At 51.2% G+C, this 17,518-nt stretch overlaps 1 protein-coding gene across 3 annotated transcripts in view; it reads left to right on the plus strand.

The window, feature by feature from the left end:
* The window catches only part of TTC28 (tetratricopeptide repeat domain 28), a 773,448-nt gene that overhangs the window by 705,555 nt on the left and 50,375 nt on the right, over window positions 1-17,518 (plus strand). For all 3 annotated transcript variants that reach the window (XM_049865174.1, XM_049865176.1, XM_049865177.1), the window contains one exon: window positions 6,980-7,120. In XM_049865174.1, coding sequence (XP_049721131.1) covers window positions 6,980-7,120 — 141 coding nt within the window. The remainder of the gene's footprint in view (window positions 1-6,979; window positions 7,121-17,518) is intronic.

Here is a 17,518-nt window from a genome sequence, read left to right on the forward strand (position 1 = left end):
TAGATTGCCGCCATAAGCTTTTAAGACCCCAGATGCTACACATTTCACAAGGATGCAGAACATGAACTTTTGTGAGCTGTATTATGCCAGTTGACTGAGTTGTCCCATGAGACTATGGTCCTAAACTTTCAAGCCTAGAAAACCAATCTTGGAAGGTGTTTGGTTATGTCGGAAGAGTATCTGTAGTTGTTTGCAATGAATATATGTGCCTGCCCACACATATCTCTCATTTACACATACTTATAGATACCTTATGGAAACCCTGGTGGCTGCTAACCAAAGGGTCAGCAGTTCACATCCACCAGGCATTCCTTGGAAACTCTATGGGGTGGTTCTACTCTGTCCTATAGGGTCGCTATGAGTCAGAATTGACTAGACAGCACTGGGTTTGGTTTTTTTTTTTTTTTTTGGTTATAGATACCTCTGCAAAGATGTCACTTTGAGGACTAAGGCATGCCTGACCCAAGCCATGGTGCTTTCAATTACTTCATATGTGTGTGAAAGCTGAACAAATGAATAAGGAAGGCCAAGGAAGAATTGTTGCCTTTGAATTATGGTGTTGGCAAAGAATATTGAATATACCGTGGACTTCCAAAAGAACAAACAAATCTTGGAAGAAGTACAGTGAGAATGCTCCCTGGAAGCAAGGATGGTGAGACTTTATCTCACATGCTTTGGACATGTTATCAGGAGGGACCAGTTCCTGGAGAAGGATATCATGCTTGGTAGAGGGTCAACAAAAAAGAGGAAGACCCTCAATGAGATGGATTGACATAGCGGCTGCAACAATGGGCTCAAACATAGCAAGGATTGTGAGGATGGCACAGGACTGGGCAGAGTTTTGTTCTGTTGTACATAGGGTTGCTATGAGTCAGAACCAACTTGACGGCATCTAACAACAACAACAACATAGATACTTCTATCTGTTCTCCCATAGAAATACACCTATACCTAACCACATACTTATATGCCTATACCCATCCATATGTGATCCTAGACTCGTTTCTTTTGTTCTTTGTTGGAGTTGTTGCCCTCTTGTATTTGTCGCATTCTTTGGTATAGGCATCGTTTTCTCATGAGTGCTTCTCTACTATCTACAGCTTACTTCCCCCTCCCTTCCTCTCCCCTGATAACCACGAATGAACATTAGTCTATTTATGTCTATTCTTGTCTTCTTATAAAAGAGGGATCATACAGTATTTATCCTTATGTGTTTGACTTATTTCACTTAGCATTATGCCCTCCAGGCCCATCACCGTTCTGTAGATTTGCGTTCTATTCCATTGTGTGTATCTACCACATTTTGCTTATCCATTCATCCGCCGATGGGCACTTCTGTTGTTTCCGTTTTTTTTTTTTTTTTTTTGCTATTGTGAATAAAGCTGCAATGAACGTAGGAATGCATATATCTGTTTGTGTCACTACTTTTAGGTCTCTAGGGTATACTTCTAGGCGTGGGATTGCTGGATCATAGGGTAATTCTATTTCTAGTTTTTTGAGGAAGCGCCGTGTTATTTTCCATAATGGTTGTACCATTTTACAGTCCTACCAGCAAAGAGGTAGTTCTGCTCTGTCCTATAGGGTTGCTATGAGTTGGAATCGACTCGACGGCGCTGGGTTTGGTTTTGGTTTCGGAATGGCTAATGATCGTGAGCATCTTTTCATGTGTTTGTTGGCTGCTTGGATATCTTCTTTGGTAAATGTTCTGTTCATGTCCTTTACCTATTTTATAATTGAGCTGTTTGTCTTTCTGTCTTTGAAGCCTTCTATGTTGTTTCCGAAGATTTTTCCCCATTCTGTATGTTCTTTTTACTCTTTTGATGCTGTCTTTTGATGAGCATAGGTTTTTAATTTTTATGAGGTCCCATTTATCTATTTTATCTTCTATTCATGTATTTGTTATGTTTCTTATCCTATTTTTACAAAAGATTAGATTCCATAGTTTTCTCCCAAGAATTTTATAGTTTTAGGTTTAAAATTTAGGTCTTTGATCCACTGAGTTAATTTTTGTATATGGTGTGAGGTATGGGTCCTGTTTCATTTTTCTGCGAGTGGATATCCAGTTTTGCCAGCACCATTTATTAAAGAGGCTGTTTTTGCCACCATTGAATGGACTTTGACCCCTTGTCGAAAATCACTTGTCCATAAAATGGCGAGATTTTTATTCCTCTGGTCTACAGTACATAACCTTTTAACACTGGCTTCTTTCACACAACCTAAAGCTTCTGAGAGTCTCCCAAGTTGTTGACTGTGTGTTGAATATGAGTGGTGACTGTTGACATACCTCCTTTCTTCCCAGTTTTAGGAAGAAAACATTCAGTCTTTCACCATTAAGTATGCTGTTTGCTGTAGGTTTGTTGTAGATGCTGTTTATCAAGTTGATGAAGTTCTTTTCTGTTCCTAATTTGCTGTAAGATTTTTATCATGAATTGGTGTTGGAGTTTTCAGGTGTTATTTTTGGTATCAATTGATATGATCACGGGTTTTTTGTTTGCTTGTTTGTTTTTTAGTCTGTTAATGTGGTAGATTATATTGAGTGATTTTAAAATATTGAACCAACCTTGTATTCCTGGAATAACCTCCCCCTCCCTACCTTCCTTGACTGAGGTGTATAATTCTTTTTATATGTTGCTGGATTCTATTTGGTAACATTTTGTCGAGGATTTTTGTGTCTGTTTTCATTTAGAATTATTGTTCTATAGGGTTTTTTTTTTTTTTTTCTCCAAGTTGTTTTTGTCTGTATCTGGTATCAGGGTAATAGTGGTCTCTATTTTGTGGGACAGTTTTAGACTCCTTCAGGTCCTTGCTGCTCCTGTCACTGACAATACCACCATGGAATTGTTTGTGTGCTTGAACATGAGAAAAGAAAAAAAGGCAACTGGAGTTTTCCCTACTCTCTTTTCTCCTGGAGCTCTTTGCCAGCACTGATGCCCACTTCTGCATTGTGGGGAGTGTTGGGGTCTGTCTGAGGGGTTCCAGAGGGAAAAGAATGGGACACTCAGTATCAGTTTGGTGGCACTTTGAATTCCGATCTGTCCAGGGTTTATAGTTGTACTCAATGGGAACAACTGAGTGGAGTTTTACCAGAACCAGAACTCGGTCTAGGAGAGTATTTATAACAAGTACTCAATGACATTTGTTGAAAGAGCAAATGAATGAGACTTGAGCAGCTGGTCCTGACCTCTCTCCTGAACACCAGACCTGCATATCTAATAGTCTCCAAGCCTTCTGTAAGGAGGGGTAGAAAATGATTGAATTAACAATCTGCACACGTGACATCTCCAACTAAATATCCCGTATTCACCATATCCAAGCTGAACCCATTTCTCTTCCACTAAGACCAACTTCTCCTTAGTTTCTCTCTTTGCCACCAGCTGCCCATAAGCTGCATCGTGACCTCTAGTTGCCTGCAGGAACCTCTGTCATTTGCCCCTCCCCTTCAGTGAGTTTTCCAGGCAAATTAGTTCTTCTGTAATGTTTATCCCATTGTTTCTACTTTTCCACTCTCAGCCTTGCCACCCTAGTCCAGTGGGATAGTTGGCCCAACCACAGGACAAGCCAGAATTATTGTTGGTGACAATAGAGAACAAAACATAGGGAGGAATCAGGAAGGTGGGATTATAGCCACCAGCCAGGGGCTGGGGGGTCAGGGCAGTGAAGGGAGTCACTCTCCAAATCTCAGAGCCCAAGTGCTTGTGGAAAACTTGCCCAACCTGGTGTATTCAAACCCATGCACATCAGTATATAAAGATGACAATAACTCCTGACAGAATGGGGCTACAATTAGGTGTGGGGGCCTGGCCAGGCTTCACAGAACCTGACCCTGAGTCTTCAGGGCTGCCTCTGAGCAGGTGCTGGTAATCGCCACCTACCTGTTCTTCCTCCTCCCTGTGTAAACAGCATTCTCTACTCTCAGCCATTTTAGTATGTCCTAAAGAGCAGCCCTGAGCCTGCCTCCCCTCTGCTCATATGGACAGATGGCTCCCAGCTGCCTTCCAAGTTCAGGGCCTTCCACCATTACCTCCTCCTTCTCTCCTCCTCACCCTCCACTCTACTGGGCCACTCCCTGGGCCCCCCAAATAGACACCACGCTGTTTCGTCTCCACACTTTTGTTTATATCATTCCTTCTACCTGGAAGGCCCTCCCCTTTTGTAGCCACCTGTCAAAGTTGTATCCTTCCAGTACCTTCTATGGTGCAACTAACTCCAGGAAAGCTTTTCTGCACCCCCTGAGTATGTTCAAATCTTGGTCATTAACTGCCAGCCTCCTTATACTCCTTCTTAATGCACCGTAGCCTGTAACCACTGTTCTTTCTGTCTCTTGTACGAGGTTGTAAGGACCGTGAAGGCAGGTAGAACTGCCAGCTGTAGCAGTTCTTGCAGGTAGGTCTCACTCAGTAATCCTGTCGAGTCAAAGTGAATTGAACCAGAGCCTGTGGTGACCAGTTCTGGTTGTGATGTGCCATCTCTAGAAAATCTCAGAATGCGGTGTGGGGGGCGGCGGGGAATGGGGTTGTGATATGAGAACTGGTAGCAAGGTGCCCTTGGGACCACTGCTCTGTAGGTGAGGACTGCTTTGCAAATGGGAGAGCCCCTTAGCTGTGACATCGCCTGTTTGTTTTCCCCTCAGTAGTAAGACTTTGAGGGTCAGGAAATAGGGAGCAAACCCATTTAGCATGAGATTCTGAGGGCACAGGCTACGGCTAACAGAGTAGAGCTGCAAGATAACGGAGCCGATACCAGTTCCAGCCGATTCTTCTCCCCTTGCGCGGCGCTGACTGACAAGCAGATTTCTCAGCGCCAAGCGTGCCGTTGCATCAGGATGATAGATGTGTCCCTGGACTGGGGGGCTTGTGGAGTGATATTTACCAGGGTCTCTGCAAGGGGTGTCTGCTCCCCAGGGGGCATTTTCCAGGTTCTGCTGCTCTCCTGTTCAGCTGAAGCCTGTGGGCAAGGAGAAGAATAAACCTCGTTCTTGCTCTCCACGGGATGGCAGCGTGGGGATTTGTCTAGACACTGAGAAGTTTCCTGATTTTTCTTGCTTCCCATAGGCATCCCTCTGTCCCTCTACCAAACCCCAGCAGGGCAAGACCTGGCATCTGAGAGAAGGTACCGCCTTGGGGAGGGGGAGTGTTGGTACCAAAGACCTGAGAAACTGGGTTCTGTCCTGCCTCCATCGCTTAGAGCTCCTTGACCAGGTTCCTTCGCTTCTCCATGCCCCAGTTTCCTTAGATGTAAGATGGAGATAATGAAAGCCACCTCACAAGGTTGTTGCACAGATAAAATTAAATATGTGTAAAAATACCTTACACATAAGTCATTCGTTCATTCAGCAATTCATCATTGCCTGCCTACTGCCTGCTGGCTACTATGTGCGTGTGAAGAAAAGGCTGTGTGGCCAGGAAGAAAAGCAGGCTAATGGCCAGGCCTCTGCAAGCCATCCAGCATGGTTCTGGAGCAAAAGGGAGGCCAAGAAGTCCTGCCTCTGTGCTGGCCCAGGAGACTGCTCCACTCTCGACACATCTGCTCCAGGGCTTCAACTGCTTGGAACCTTTCCCAGTGATAGGGCATTCGTTTGGCCTTCGGGAAGGAACATGGCTGAATCTTGGGGTGCTGGTGCCTAATTACCAGGGTTGGCATCACACGGAGCATTTAAGTTGAGCAAGCAGCTTCACTCACTAAGTCTCATCTGGTTCCATAACTACCAGTGAGGGGTCTCTTGAGTTCTCTGCCATGTAACCCAGATGTTACAGGGTTTACCAGCCTGGCCTTCAGAAGCAGCTCATGTTTTCCTTAAACCCAAACTTTGATGCCCTAAGCCTCTTCCCTGTCAGGACAGGAAGTCTAACCCTTTACAGAGCCTCCGTCCACAGCCACTGAGAGGCTTGGTGTCTGCGAGTCTTCTGCCTTTGATTCCCTGGCACTCTCCTCTCTCCCACACTGATTCTAATCACTAGGAAACAGGACAAGAAGTTGTCCTGTGGGCTGAGGTTTATCTGTGGACTAGATATCACTCAGCATTTCAACTAAGCCTGAATGTGATTATGACGCAAAAGGAATACAAGGGCTCCAGTTGGAGGTTTTTCTTTGCGGAGCCTGAATATTTTCCCATGATAGATTATGAGGTGTGACTTGGAGGAGGAGGATGGTGCAGGAGGCCCTCCTTGGACATGCTGGCTCCTGCCACACCCTTCTTGCTCTCCTCAGGGCAATTGCTTAGCTTTTCCATTTAATCAGCCTTTTGTCATTTTAATCACTGCCACTGCGATGTATCAAAGCACTCCTGGGTATTTCTGTTTATTTAAAACCCATTGTAAGATGTTCTAGTACAATCTGACATAGGGGAAATATGAGTTAATTAATTCAAAAATGGTAACCTTCTGCTGAGCTAGGAAGCTGGGCCCGGTCAGCCACATTTCTCAGCCTGCACTTCACACAGCGCCCGCTCTGCCTGGCCTGGCAGCCCCTGTGTGTGTTTGTCACCTCATCTGGAAAATGCCATTTTAGGCTACCTACCCTCCTCTCCCCACCCCCATGCCTAGCATGGTGCCTGCACCTAGTAGGCGCTTAATTCCTTAGTTTCTGGAATGGAATGGGCTGGAATCAGTGGTGGGAGGGCTGCCACACAGCCAGGTCCACATTAGCCCTCCTCTGAGAATAGTGCCCCTGGCTCATCAGACACAACAGGTAACTATGCTCCTAAAGCCGATGTTCTGTGAGCACCTAATGTGTGGGACACATGCTGGAGACTGCCTGTGTGCAGCACGCCTCTGTAGACCACAGCTGATGGGGACATTGCCATGCCAGTCAGGCAGAGCTGCTCGTAGAAGCACTGTGGGCAGAGGAGGGCGCGGTGATGCTGGCACACGTGGCACTCACTTAGGGTCTTGGGTGGCAGGATGTCCTGAGACCCCAGGGTTGACATCCCCAGCTCAGCACTCTCTTTCTCTGATTGGCCTTTTCTATGCTTGTCCTGCAGGGCCTGTGCCAGCAGCGAGACAGAGAGCGAGGCCGGTGACATCATGGATCAGCAGATTGAAGAGATGAACAACAAACTCAACTCGGTCACTGACCCAACGGGCTTTCTGCGGATGGTCAGCCGCAATAACCTCTTTAACAGGTGCGTGTGGGATCTGTTTTCTGGGCCCAGTCCCCAATCATGTGACAGTGATGTGCTTCTGGTTGACATTTCTCCAACTGTCAGGATCGGGCTTGGCGGCGTAGGTTCATGGAGGCGAGGTGATGCTCCCACGCCTGGTGCTCCTCAGGGCCTCCAGCTTCCCAGCAGCACCTCCCATTCAAGTGAGGAAATCAATAGGCAGGCTTGATGTGACAGTCCTCATGTGGCTGGGACAGGAGGCCCAGGGGACCGTTGGCTGCTTTTGCATATTGTCTCAGAGCTAACTTCCCAAAAGCCAGCCACAGTAGCTTTACATACTTTGTCAGCTTCTGCAGGTAACTTGTGGGCCAGGCACATGCACTGACTTTCCTGGCCAGAAATTCAGGGATTATGTAGAGTGGAGATGCTAGCACTGTTGGAGAGGGAAACTGAGCCTAGGAATGACTTCAGCCAAACCCAGGCTCACCCTTCCGCCCTGAGACTCTGTTTCCCTATTTACCAAGTAGGCCTTAGCGGTTTTCAGATCAATTGGGCTGAACTTGCCAGGCCAGCCCACCCTTCATCTTGGTCTCAAGGGTATTACCCCCCAACCTGGGTCCAGACAAATGGGGCGGGGGTGGGGCAGGCAGCAGTCCCTCTGTCATTTGCTGTTGCTTGGAAAACCTGGAAGTCACATTGTGATAGGCCTCCCTAGAAAGACATCACAGACTCTTGGGTCTCTGCTCTGAAGGGAAGCAGGTTTACCTGGTGGGAGAAGGCAGGACCCGCGCTCTGGGTTGGGGCAGCCTCTGCCTGGCAGCCCTGCTGGGGAGCAGTGTGTGCCATCTGCCTGCACTCAGGGCCTAGCTTCCTCTCATTACTGTGCTGTCACAGTGACAAACGTGTGTGCACTTTCCCAGGGGCAAGGCAGTAGGAAGGGAGCCAAGGCTGGGGACAGGGCAACTGGCATTGTGGTTGAAAGGAAGCCAAAGCTTGGTCTCCCTTACTGCCCTGCCAAGTATCTCACATGAGCAGGTGTGAGGAGGCATGGGGATCAGGTCTGGGGTCACATCCTGGCTCTGTAGCTACTTGGCCTGTGAGGCCTACAAGGTTCCGGACTCTGCCAGGAGATGCGCCGGGTCTATGACTGTGAACCAGAGAGCAGAGCATGAGCTTACTCGGATCTGCCTTCCCTCCTTCTAGCTGCAGGGCCCTGGGCAGGTGACTTTACCACTGCCAGCCTTACTGCCTCCATCTCTGAAATAGGGCCAGCTTCCCACCTTGCAGGGCTCCCCTGACAGGCTTGCTACGGCTGGAAGGAGCCACGCACCTGGTGGTTTTCAACTGAAGCAAAGTGAGAGGGACAGTGCTAAACCTGAGTTCTCACACTCGTGGGTGGATGCAACATGTATGTACCCGTGCAGAAGGTAGTGGCCACCTTGGGGTAGCACGTTGCCCCTCCCTCTATTTTTCTGTCTCTCTCAAGTCCTTTGCACAGTGGGAGGGGTCATCTGTGACTGACGCAGTCCAGCGCTGCAGCAGTCAGGGGCCAGGCCTGGGTAGCCAGCATGGGGTCCCCTCTCTTGGGGCCTCGGGCACTCTAAAAGGAAGGGGGTCAAGTCAGGTGCACTTGAGATGCTAGCTTATTGGCCCCGGGCAGGAGATGGCATGAGTTTTCCATCATGGAGTTGCTCATCTTAGGAAAACTTCTGAGCACCTGTGATAGGCCTGTGAGTGCAATGCTGTGGATTATGCTGTCAGTTCATTTAAGTAGCACGGCCTGTGCCCCCGTCAGTATTGAGCACTGGGCCTGGCCCAGAGGAGGGTCCCAAGACCCAGAGCACTGTAGTGGACACACTGCCCAGTGCCCTACACCCAGCTCCCTTGGCAAGGGCCGACCCCATTCAGGGCCTGAGGCCCAGCCTCGGGAAAGCCACGGGGCTTGAGGTGGTCTCTGCAGACCCTTTAGTCCTGACCTTCTGGAGGCCACCGAGGGGTAGATTGCTGAGGAAACAGCCTGCTTTCTCATAGTTCTGGTGCAGTGAACCCAGAGGCCCCAAACAGTTTGCCAGGCTATGTGTTCTCTGCCACCCTCCCGACAAGCCCAGGATGAGGGAGCACTGGCGTCCACCCCGGGGGGGCAGGGCTTCCACAGAGAAAACCACGGCGGTGGCCTCAGAGGCTCAGGTGTCTTTGTCAGTTAGGACATTTCGAGCCTTTGGCATGTGCCTCACATCTCACAGAGATGGAGCACACACTCCAGGGGGCTGGAGATCCTTCTGTCCATCCAGCCATCCGTCCATCCGGCCATTAGGCCGGCCGTGCACGCATAGGTGCCAGAGTAGGACTCAGGCCAGGACTCCCCGCTGCCCTGCCTGCTCTGCCCCTTCCACACCAGGGATCTCAGCTAAGACCAGTCCTGGCTTGTCGCTGAGCAGACCCCCTAGTAAGTAGCTTCCCTGCACACTCCTCATGCCAAATGCGGCCGCAGAGCGAAGTCCCCAGGAGCCGCAGAGGTGGAGTAGAAGCAGTCTTGTGTGCAAGGACATTTGCTCACTGGAGCAGCACCAGGCCCATCTCCAGGGTCTCCCCAGCTCAGTGATTTTATGGATCCCTTGGCCCTTTTGTTCCTGGGCAGTTTGCTGGGCTCATCTGGCAATGAGGCAGTGTAGCCAAAGTGAGTCAAGTGAGACTTGGCTTCAGAGTTTTCTTTTTTTTTCTTGCACCCCAGGGATGCGCTTGTTCTGCCTTAGTTTTAGGGGGTTTCTGCAGCCACTATTTTTCTTCTTGCCTATGCACTTAGGCAGAAAATATATTTGCAGTTCTAGCCCAGGGCAAGTACCACTCACTCATAAATGAAAAACTTGGACCCTTTTCTTCTTTAGCATCCTGATCCTGGTTTGAACTCTGAGGCGACTTCTCCCGCCGAACCCTTTGGAAGTTGTGCTGAGGACTGGAGGGCCGATGCGTGTGGGGGTGTATCTGTGTGTATGCGTGTATGGGAATGTGTGGATGTATGTATGTGTGTATAGCTACGTGATCTACAGCTTGATACTGAGAGACAGCCTGTGGGGATCATTTGGCATTTTGAATAAATGCGTCAACACCCGATGCACCTGCGTTTAAAGTGGCATCTGGTGGCTTTTTCCTCGTTTCCCACCTGCGCCTCATTGTGTTTAGTGTGGGTAGAGGGAGGCACAGAGTGTGCGTACACCGCAGAGGGGTTTGTTGACCAGGCGGGTGGTATCTGTCACAACTATTCAACTCTGCACAAAAGCAGCCCTAGACAGTACTTAAAAGAATGGGCATGGCTGTGTTCTGATAAAATTTTATCTACAAAAATAGGCACCTCCACTCCCTGTTGTCTCCCTCCCCAGGTGCAGTTGGCTGCTGAGACCTGCCAGTTCAGCCCTGGAATATTTTTGGTCCACATTCCTTCTGTTCCCATGGCTGCAACCATTCCTTGAGAGCTTGTGGTGCTCACTGAGTTATTATTTAATGTAATCCCAGGAACAGCCTTACACAGTGGCAGAAGCTCAGTGGGGTTAATTGCCTGAGGTCTCCCAACTTGGATCTGCCCCTTGCCGGGGGTGACTCCATCCCCTGCACTGCTTTCTGAAGCAATGGGGCTGCAGCTTACCTCCCACCTGGCCTCCAGCAGCCACCAGCCTCTGGTCTCCTGTGCCCATCTTAGGCTGTGGCATAATTATGACCCCATCACTCTCTTGCTTGGAGGCTTCAAGCTGGGGTCACCAAGCTTGGCATTCATCCCTGCAATTCCAGCTCCCCATCCACCCACCTTGCCCCTGTCCTAACCCAAAGGGCCTCCTTGCCCTGCTCCTGCCCACCTCAGGGGCTTTTATTAAGCACAGGGACACAGCCAAGGAGGGCTTTCCCCTGAGGTATCCAGCTTAAACACAGACTGGTTCACCAGCCCATCTTAGATTGCCCACCAGAAATGGTTCTTCCCTTCTCCCAGCTTACCTGGCACTTTGTTTGTTGCATAAAGGGCTACCCACCACCTTCACCTGGCATGGTAGTTCCTTCGCAGACCGCGTGTTTGCTAGAGTCTGGATCACCTCTGATCTCTCTCTAGCCCCCGAGGTGCCCAGTACAGTGCCTCACGTTAAGTAGGTGCAGGTACTTGCCCATTTATTGAATGAAGGAAGGAATTAAGGAAAGAATGTCAGGACTGAGAGAGACATTCAATACTAATTATAACAGCAGTGATGATGATAGCAATGACATTAATTGACTGCTCACCATGCACCCAGTGCTGTGCTAAGTGCTTTGCATGTATTATCTAATTCCTACAATGAGCGGGAAGGGATCTATTACCACCCAATTTTTAATGATAAAGACACGAAGGCTCAAAAAAGGTTACCCACAGTCACAAGGCTAGTAAGTGGCAGAGCCAGTATTAGGATCCAGGTCTGTCTGCTCCCTGACTTCCCTACATCTAACACCCCTACCAAGTGATCCCTAGGCTTTGCTTGAACTCTTCCAGTGGCAGGGAACTCACTACCCCTTGAGGCAGTGTGTTCTCTTTGGACAGCTCTGGCTGGTAAAGCTCTGGAGACTATGACCCAGTGAGTGAGACCTCACATGCTTGTTTGGGGGACAGGTTTGGACCCACAAATTGTCTGAGGATACAAGGCTTTTTGGAAAGGGCTTCGCTGCCTTGCTGGACAAGCTGCCACCCCCAGAGCTGTCTTTTCTTCCCTCCGTTCCTGAGCACATGATGAGGCTGTCCCCACTGATTGCCCAGCTCACACTGTTGGTCCTGACCCCTAAATGGCATCACCAGAAAAAGCTCAGGCCAGGCCTGGCTTGGCCCCAGGCCTCATCCACATAACAGGAGAGCGCCTTGGCCACAGCAAGGTGCCCCAAGTGGGCAGAAGCCGGGGTTCCTGCAGGAGGGCAGGGCCAGACCCTCCTGGTGAGGCCCTCACCACTGTTATTTCCTGGCAGTGACCCCACACACCAGCCCAGGAGAGGCTGGGAGCTGGGAGCAGGCATGTGCAGCCCCCTCGTCCCTAGCCTGGGAGCAGCCAGGTGCTCTGAAGGGTGGGGACTTATCCAAGCCTCAGTTCTTCCCGAGGAGGGAGCCCCAGACCCAGTGAGCCAGGCGCCTGGTAATTAAGGAGGTGAGCAGGCAGAGAGCGCCGACAGCTTATTGAATAAGTGCTTAAATGCAGCATTTGACAGCGTTCATCTCCCGGAGGAGACAGCCCTTCGCACAAGGATGTTCATGGAGGAGACTCACTGAATGGCATCAGAATTCTTTTTTTTTTTTTTTTAATTGAATTGAGGCGTCTCTGGCTACTTGAGTATAACGGATTTTGCCAATTAATTTTTCCTGCTGGTACCCGAAAGCCCAGGCTCATTCAGATAACGGGCTGGCTCCCTGGCCTTTGGAAGATGCTCTGAGTCCAGAAACCCCAGAGGGGATTTGGAGCATCAAGGTCACAGCCGAGGGGGAGGAGGGAGGAAGGCACCCAGTGGTACTACAGCGGCATGATGCCAATAAGGGAGAGCTCCACTCTGCCTGCCAGGGGCTCTCCCCAGGGCAAGCCTCACCTGGGAGGGAAGTCGAGGGGAGCCAAGGGAGGGGCAGAGGTAGGGTTCCCCATCCGCCTGGGCCCAGTAGTGTAGCCCAGTGTACCCCCATCCCACCAACACCATGGCCTTGCATAGCGAAGGCATCCTGAGAAGGTGAGGAGCCAGGTGTCAAGAAAGGAGGAAGTGACATGGCTGAGAGAAGGGGCCACTCCTCACATGGGCTGCTGCAGCCTGTTCCCTATCCGGGGCGCCCACCACCAGCAAAGCTGGCTCCCTCCACCTCCCACCCCGCCTCTGGACTCTGACCCGGGGCAGGGCCTGAACTCTTCTGTTTGCTAAGGCCCCTGGGAACTGGTGGCTCTGTCAGGGTCTGCCCTCCTGGGGAGGGGGCAGGCATCTTCCAGATACAGGGATGGGGCCTGATGTGACAGCGCAAGGCCTCAGGGTCCCGTGCCCTTCCCCCCCTCCCCGGCCCCCCGCAGGCTTCCTGTTGCTTGACTATACTGAGCAGCAGGACCTGTCCTGTCACGTGGCCTGAGGCGAGTTGCTTAACCCAGTCAGTCTCCTCCTCTGTAGCAGTAGGAGGCTGTGAGGTAACCAGACCCCCAGACTTGTGGTGAGGATGTGAATGATTTAGGCTCACCAAAGCCTAGCTCTGGCCAACCCCTAGGAGATGCCCATATTGATTACTTCCCTTCTCTGCCCCTCCCTTTGGTTGACCCTAAAGACATTACAGAAACACTGGTGGCATAGTGGTTAAGAACTATGGCTGCTAGGCTGCTAACCAAACGGTCGGCAGTTCAAATCCACCAGGTGCTCCTCAGAAACTGTATGGGACAGCTCTACTCTGTCCTGTAGGGTCGCTATGAGTCAGAATTGACTTGACGGCAACCGGATCTTTTTTTTTTTTTTTTTTTTTTTTATAATAATTTTTATTAAGCTTCAAGTGAACGTTTACAAATCCAATCAGTCTGTCACATATAAGTTTACATACATCTCACTCCCTACTCCCACTTACTCTCCCCGTCTTGAGCCAGCCCTTTCAGTCTCTCCTTTCTTGACAATTTTGCCGGCTTCCCTCTCTCTCTATCCTCCCATCCCCCCTCCAGACAAGAGTTGCCAACACAATCTCAAGTGTACACCTGATATAATTAGCTCACTCTTCATCAGCGTCTCTCTCCCACCCGCTGACCAGTCCCTTTCATGTCTGATGAGTTGTCTTCAGGGATGGTTCCTGTCCTGTGTCAACAGAAGGTCTGGAGAGCATGACCGCCGGGATTCCTCCAGTCTCAGTCAGACCATTAAGTTTGGTCTTCTTATGAGAATTTGGGGTCTGCATCCCACTGCTCTCCTGCTCCCTCAGGGGTCCTCTGCTGAGCTCCCTGTCAGGGCAGTCATCGATTGTGGCCGGGCACCAACTAGTTCTTCTGGTCTCAGGATGATGTAGGTCTCTGGTTCATGTGGCCCTTTCTCGGATCTTTTTTAAAGATGTTATAAGGAGTACTGGTGGCACAGCGCTTAAGCACTTGGCTGCTAACCAAAAGGTTCGTGGTTCTAACCCACCTAGCAATTCTGTGGGAGAAAGACCGAGTGATCTGTTCCTATAGATTGTTGCTGATGTTACAGTGACCCCATGTGACAGAGCAGAACTGACCCACAGGGTTCCCTAGGCTATATTTTTTATGGGAACAGATCACCAGGTCTTTTTCTTGTGGTGCTGCTGGGTGAGTTCAAACCACTGACCTTTCAGTTAGAATGGAGTGCTTAACTGTTGTACCACCAGGCCTCCATACAGCCTAGAAAACCCTATGGGCAGTTCTACTGTGTCACATGGGGTCACTTTGAATTGAAAATTGACTCAACAGCACCCAACAACAACGAAGACATGATGGCCACATGTGTGAGGAGGCGAGTGTCCCTGGCCCAGCTCACCCTACGGCCAGTGTGTAGACGGAGTAGACCGAGAGGACCCGAGTCCCTGCTGGGAGTTGAGTCCCAGTGGAGCAAAAGTGTAGGACACAGGAGAGAGGTAGGGAAGGACAAGACCTCCAAGGAGGCCTGGACTCAGACCTATGTTCACACTTCAGGACACACACGGTCCTGGGCTCACACATGTTCTCTCAGACCTCGCTTCATCCTCCTTAGATTGTCAGCTCCGGGAGGGCAGCACCAAATCTCTGTTCACTAGTGTTCCCCTGCAGCTCACCCAGGACCACTGCATAGGAGGCCCTCACGAAATGTGTCTGCCAGGGAGTGAACAGGTACTTCTTCTCCCTGAGGCATTCCTTCCCAGTGCCAGGGGAACAGTCCCCATGTGAGCAACCCTGGGGGAGCAAACCCCAGAGGAGTAAACCCCAGGGGATCAAACTCCAAGGGACCAAACCCCAGGCACAGCTGGCTGTGTACTTAGTTGGATCGCCTTGTTGTGCTTCACAAAATGGCCCCCTTTCTGGCTGCTCCCCTGTGCCGAGCCAGGACACCCTGCCCCAAGCCAGGACACCCTGCCCTTCCCAGACCAGGATGTGTAACAGGCCTGCCCCTTGTGGGTGGGAGCGTGGGGAAGGTCCCAACCAGCCTGTGTACCGAGCTCTGTCCCTATGGGATTCCTTGGGATGGTGTCAAGCTCCAGATTGCAAGTTTCTCTCTGCACACCTGCCAGTCAGCCTGCTGTGGAGACAGGTGGGAAGGAACTTAGTCTCAGCGCTGCTCCTGCTCAGAGCCATCCTCCAACCCCATATCCAGACACTTCCCTGTGGGCGCAGTGGTGCAGTCTTGCATTCGGCACTGGGAGACCTGAGACTTCAAGCCAAGACACTGAGATACGCTGCCTTTGACAGACAAATTGGGCAACAACAGAGCCGTATTAAATTGCGGTGAGCCCATCCCCCAGAATGCAGGGGCCGACTCAAGAAGGGATCCCAGTCCCAGCTACTAGAAAGAGCTCTTTTGGCTCAAGCAGAGCCGATTCATCCTTGGACTTGAAAGTGTGAGAAACCAATGTGTGGGGGGGGGGGGGGGGGGGGGCGGGGAGGCACGGCTGCTGTCTGCGCAGTGACCTGACCCGAGCTTTGACGGGAAGGTTACAAAGCTGCAGTCTGGACTAAGACGCCCAAAGCTGCCCCTGGTGGACTTAGCTCAGGGCCCGCTGGCAGGCACACCCCCGGCAGGCCGCGCCCCCGACCGGCCTCGGTGCAGCCGGGATGTGTGCGCGCGTGCGCATGTGCGCACGCAGCCTGACCGAGCTCGGGCAGTGTCGTCTTGGGCAGGCCTGTGGTCGTCATAAATCCTCTCCTGCCACGGGGAAAGATCTCTTCATCCCGGAGAGGAGATTCATGAGCAGCGCGTGCAGCCCCGGCCGGCTGGTGTTTGTCATCATTCCAGAGACGTAAACTACAGCCCCTGATGCCGCTGTCGCCTCCGCAGTCCTTCATCTCTCCTGGAGATGTCCACTTTGTAGCTCAGAGAGCTCAACAGCGCCCTCTCCACCTGGCGACCTGTCTTTCCTTTTCCTGCTACCTCACAGGCTGCTGTGCAAGGGAGAAAATTAACATTTCTCTAGAAGTAGATTAAAAAACATCTGAAGAACACGCTGTCAATTAGCGCCATCACGTCCCTGGCAGTAAAGGGACAGATTAGCGGACAGTGAGCCAGCACCACCTACTGGCGTCCCGTGGCGGTGCAACCCCCCGCCCTGCCCACCTACCGTGTGAACTCCGGAGCCTGAGGGCCAACTCCGGAGCAGCCTGCCCCCTCCTGGGCTGGGGGGACCGCAGTGTGTGGCCTGATCTGGGGGCCTGGTGACCTCATGCAAGTCTGTTGTCTTATTTGACCCTCGGTTTCTGATCTTAAACAAGGAACAGCCGCCTCAACGGGCCCCTAAGGGGGCAAGGTGGGTCCTGGCAAGTGCCCAGGAGGGGGCATACGCCGTGTGCCTTTCCGGGTTCCAGCCTAAAGGGATAGAGCAGCCCCTCTTGCAGCAAGAGCCTGCCATGTGGGGGCATGTTTTCTGCCCCCTTTAGTGCCCATCCTGAGAAGGGAAAAGTGCCATTCTTCCTAATACAGTCAGCTGAAGCAGAGAGCAGTCCAGTGCCAGGCTGGAGGGCGCCACAGAAATGGAAGCACTGTATGTCATAACTGAGGTCCCACCATGGAGGACCGGCCCCCATCATGCGGTTCTTCTACAGCCAGTGGCTGCACTGGCCACAATGACGGTGCTAGGGAGCAGGCAGGTGTGCCTGTGAGGAGCAGTCTGTTGCACATATCCCACTTGTTGGTCCTGGGGACTTGCAGCCAAGTACACTGCTGCCCTTCAGCCATGACCTGAAACCCTCGATCTCACTCCTGTGAGTGAGTCCCAGGCATGGAGCCCTTCACCACAAGGCATATGTTAGGGGTGCCAGGTACCCCAGGCAGGTGACAACACTTGACAGCACTTGAAACTGCTCCCACATGGACTGATCCTCAGCTGAGGTGCATGGAGGGCAGCTTGGGAAGAGCTGTGGCAGGGTCCTGTCGCTCAGCCAGAGGGTTGATAGAACCCTCAGCTTTGATAGCTTGCCTGTGTTTTGCTTTGAATAGATTTTTTATTTTTTAAAACAAGAAGAGATCTATGAGGACTTTAGCCCAGCCTCTTCATTTTACACAAGAGGAAAACAGGAGTTCCCTGAGTGGTGCAGTCACTGCACTCAGCTGCTAACTGCAAAACTGGAGGTTTGAACCCACCCAGAGGCACACTGGAAGAAAGTCCTGGCAATCTACTTCCAAAAAATCAGCCATCAAACCCCTATGGAGCATAGTTGTACTCTGACACACATGGGGCGGGGCTGGCAGGGAGGCGTCCGTGAATTGGGATGGACT

This window comes from Elephas maximus, chromosome 22 (genome assembly GCF_024166365.1).
Source record: "Elephas maximus indicus isolate mEleMax1 chromosome 22, mEleMax1 primary haplotype, whole genome shotgun sequence".
Lineage (NCBI taxonomy): Eukaryota > Metazoa > Chordata > Mammalia > Proboscidea > Elephantidae > Elephas > Elephas maximus.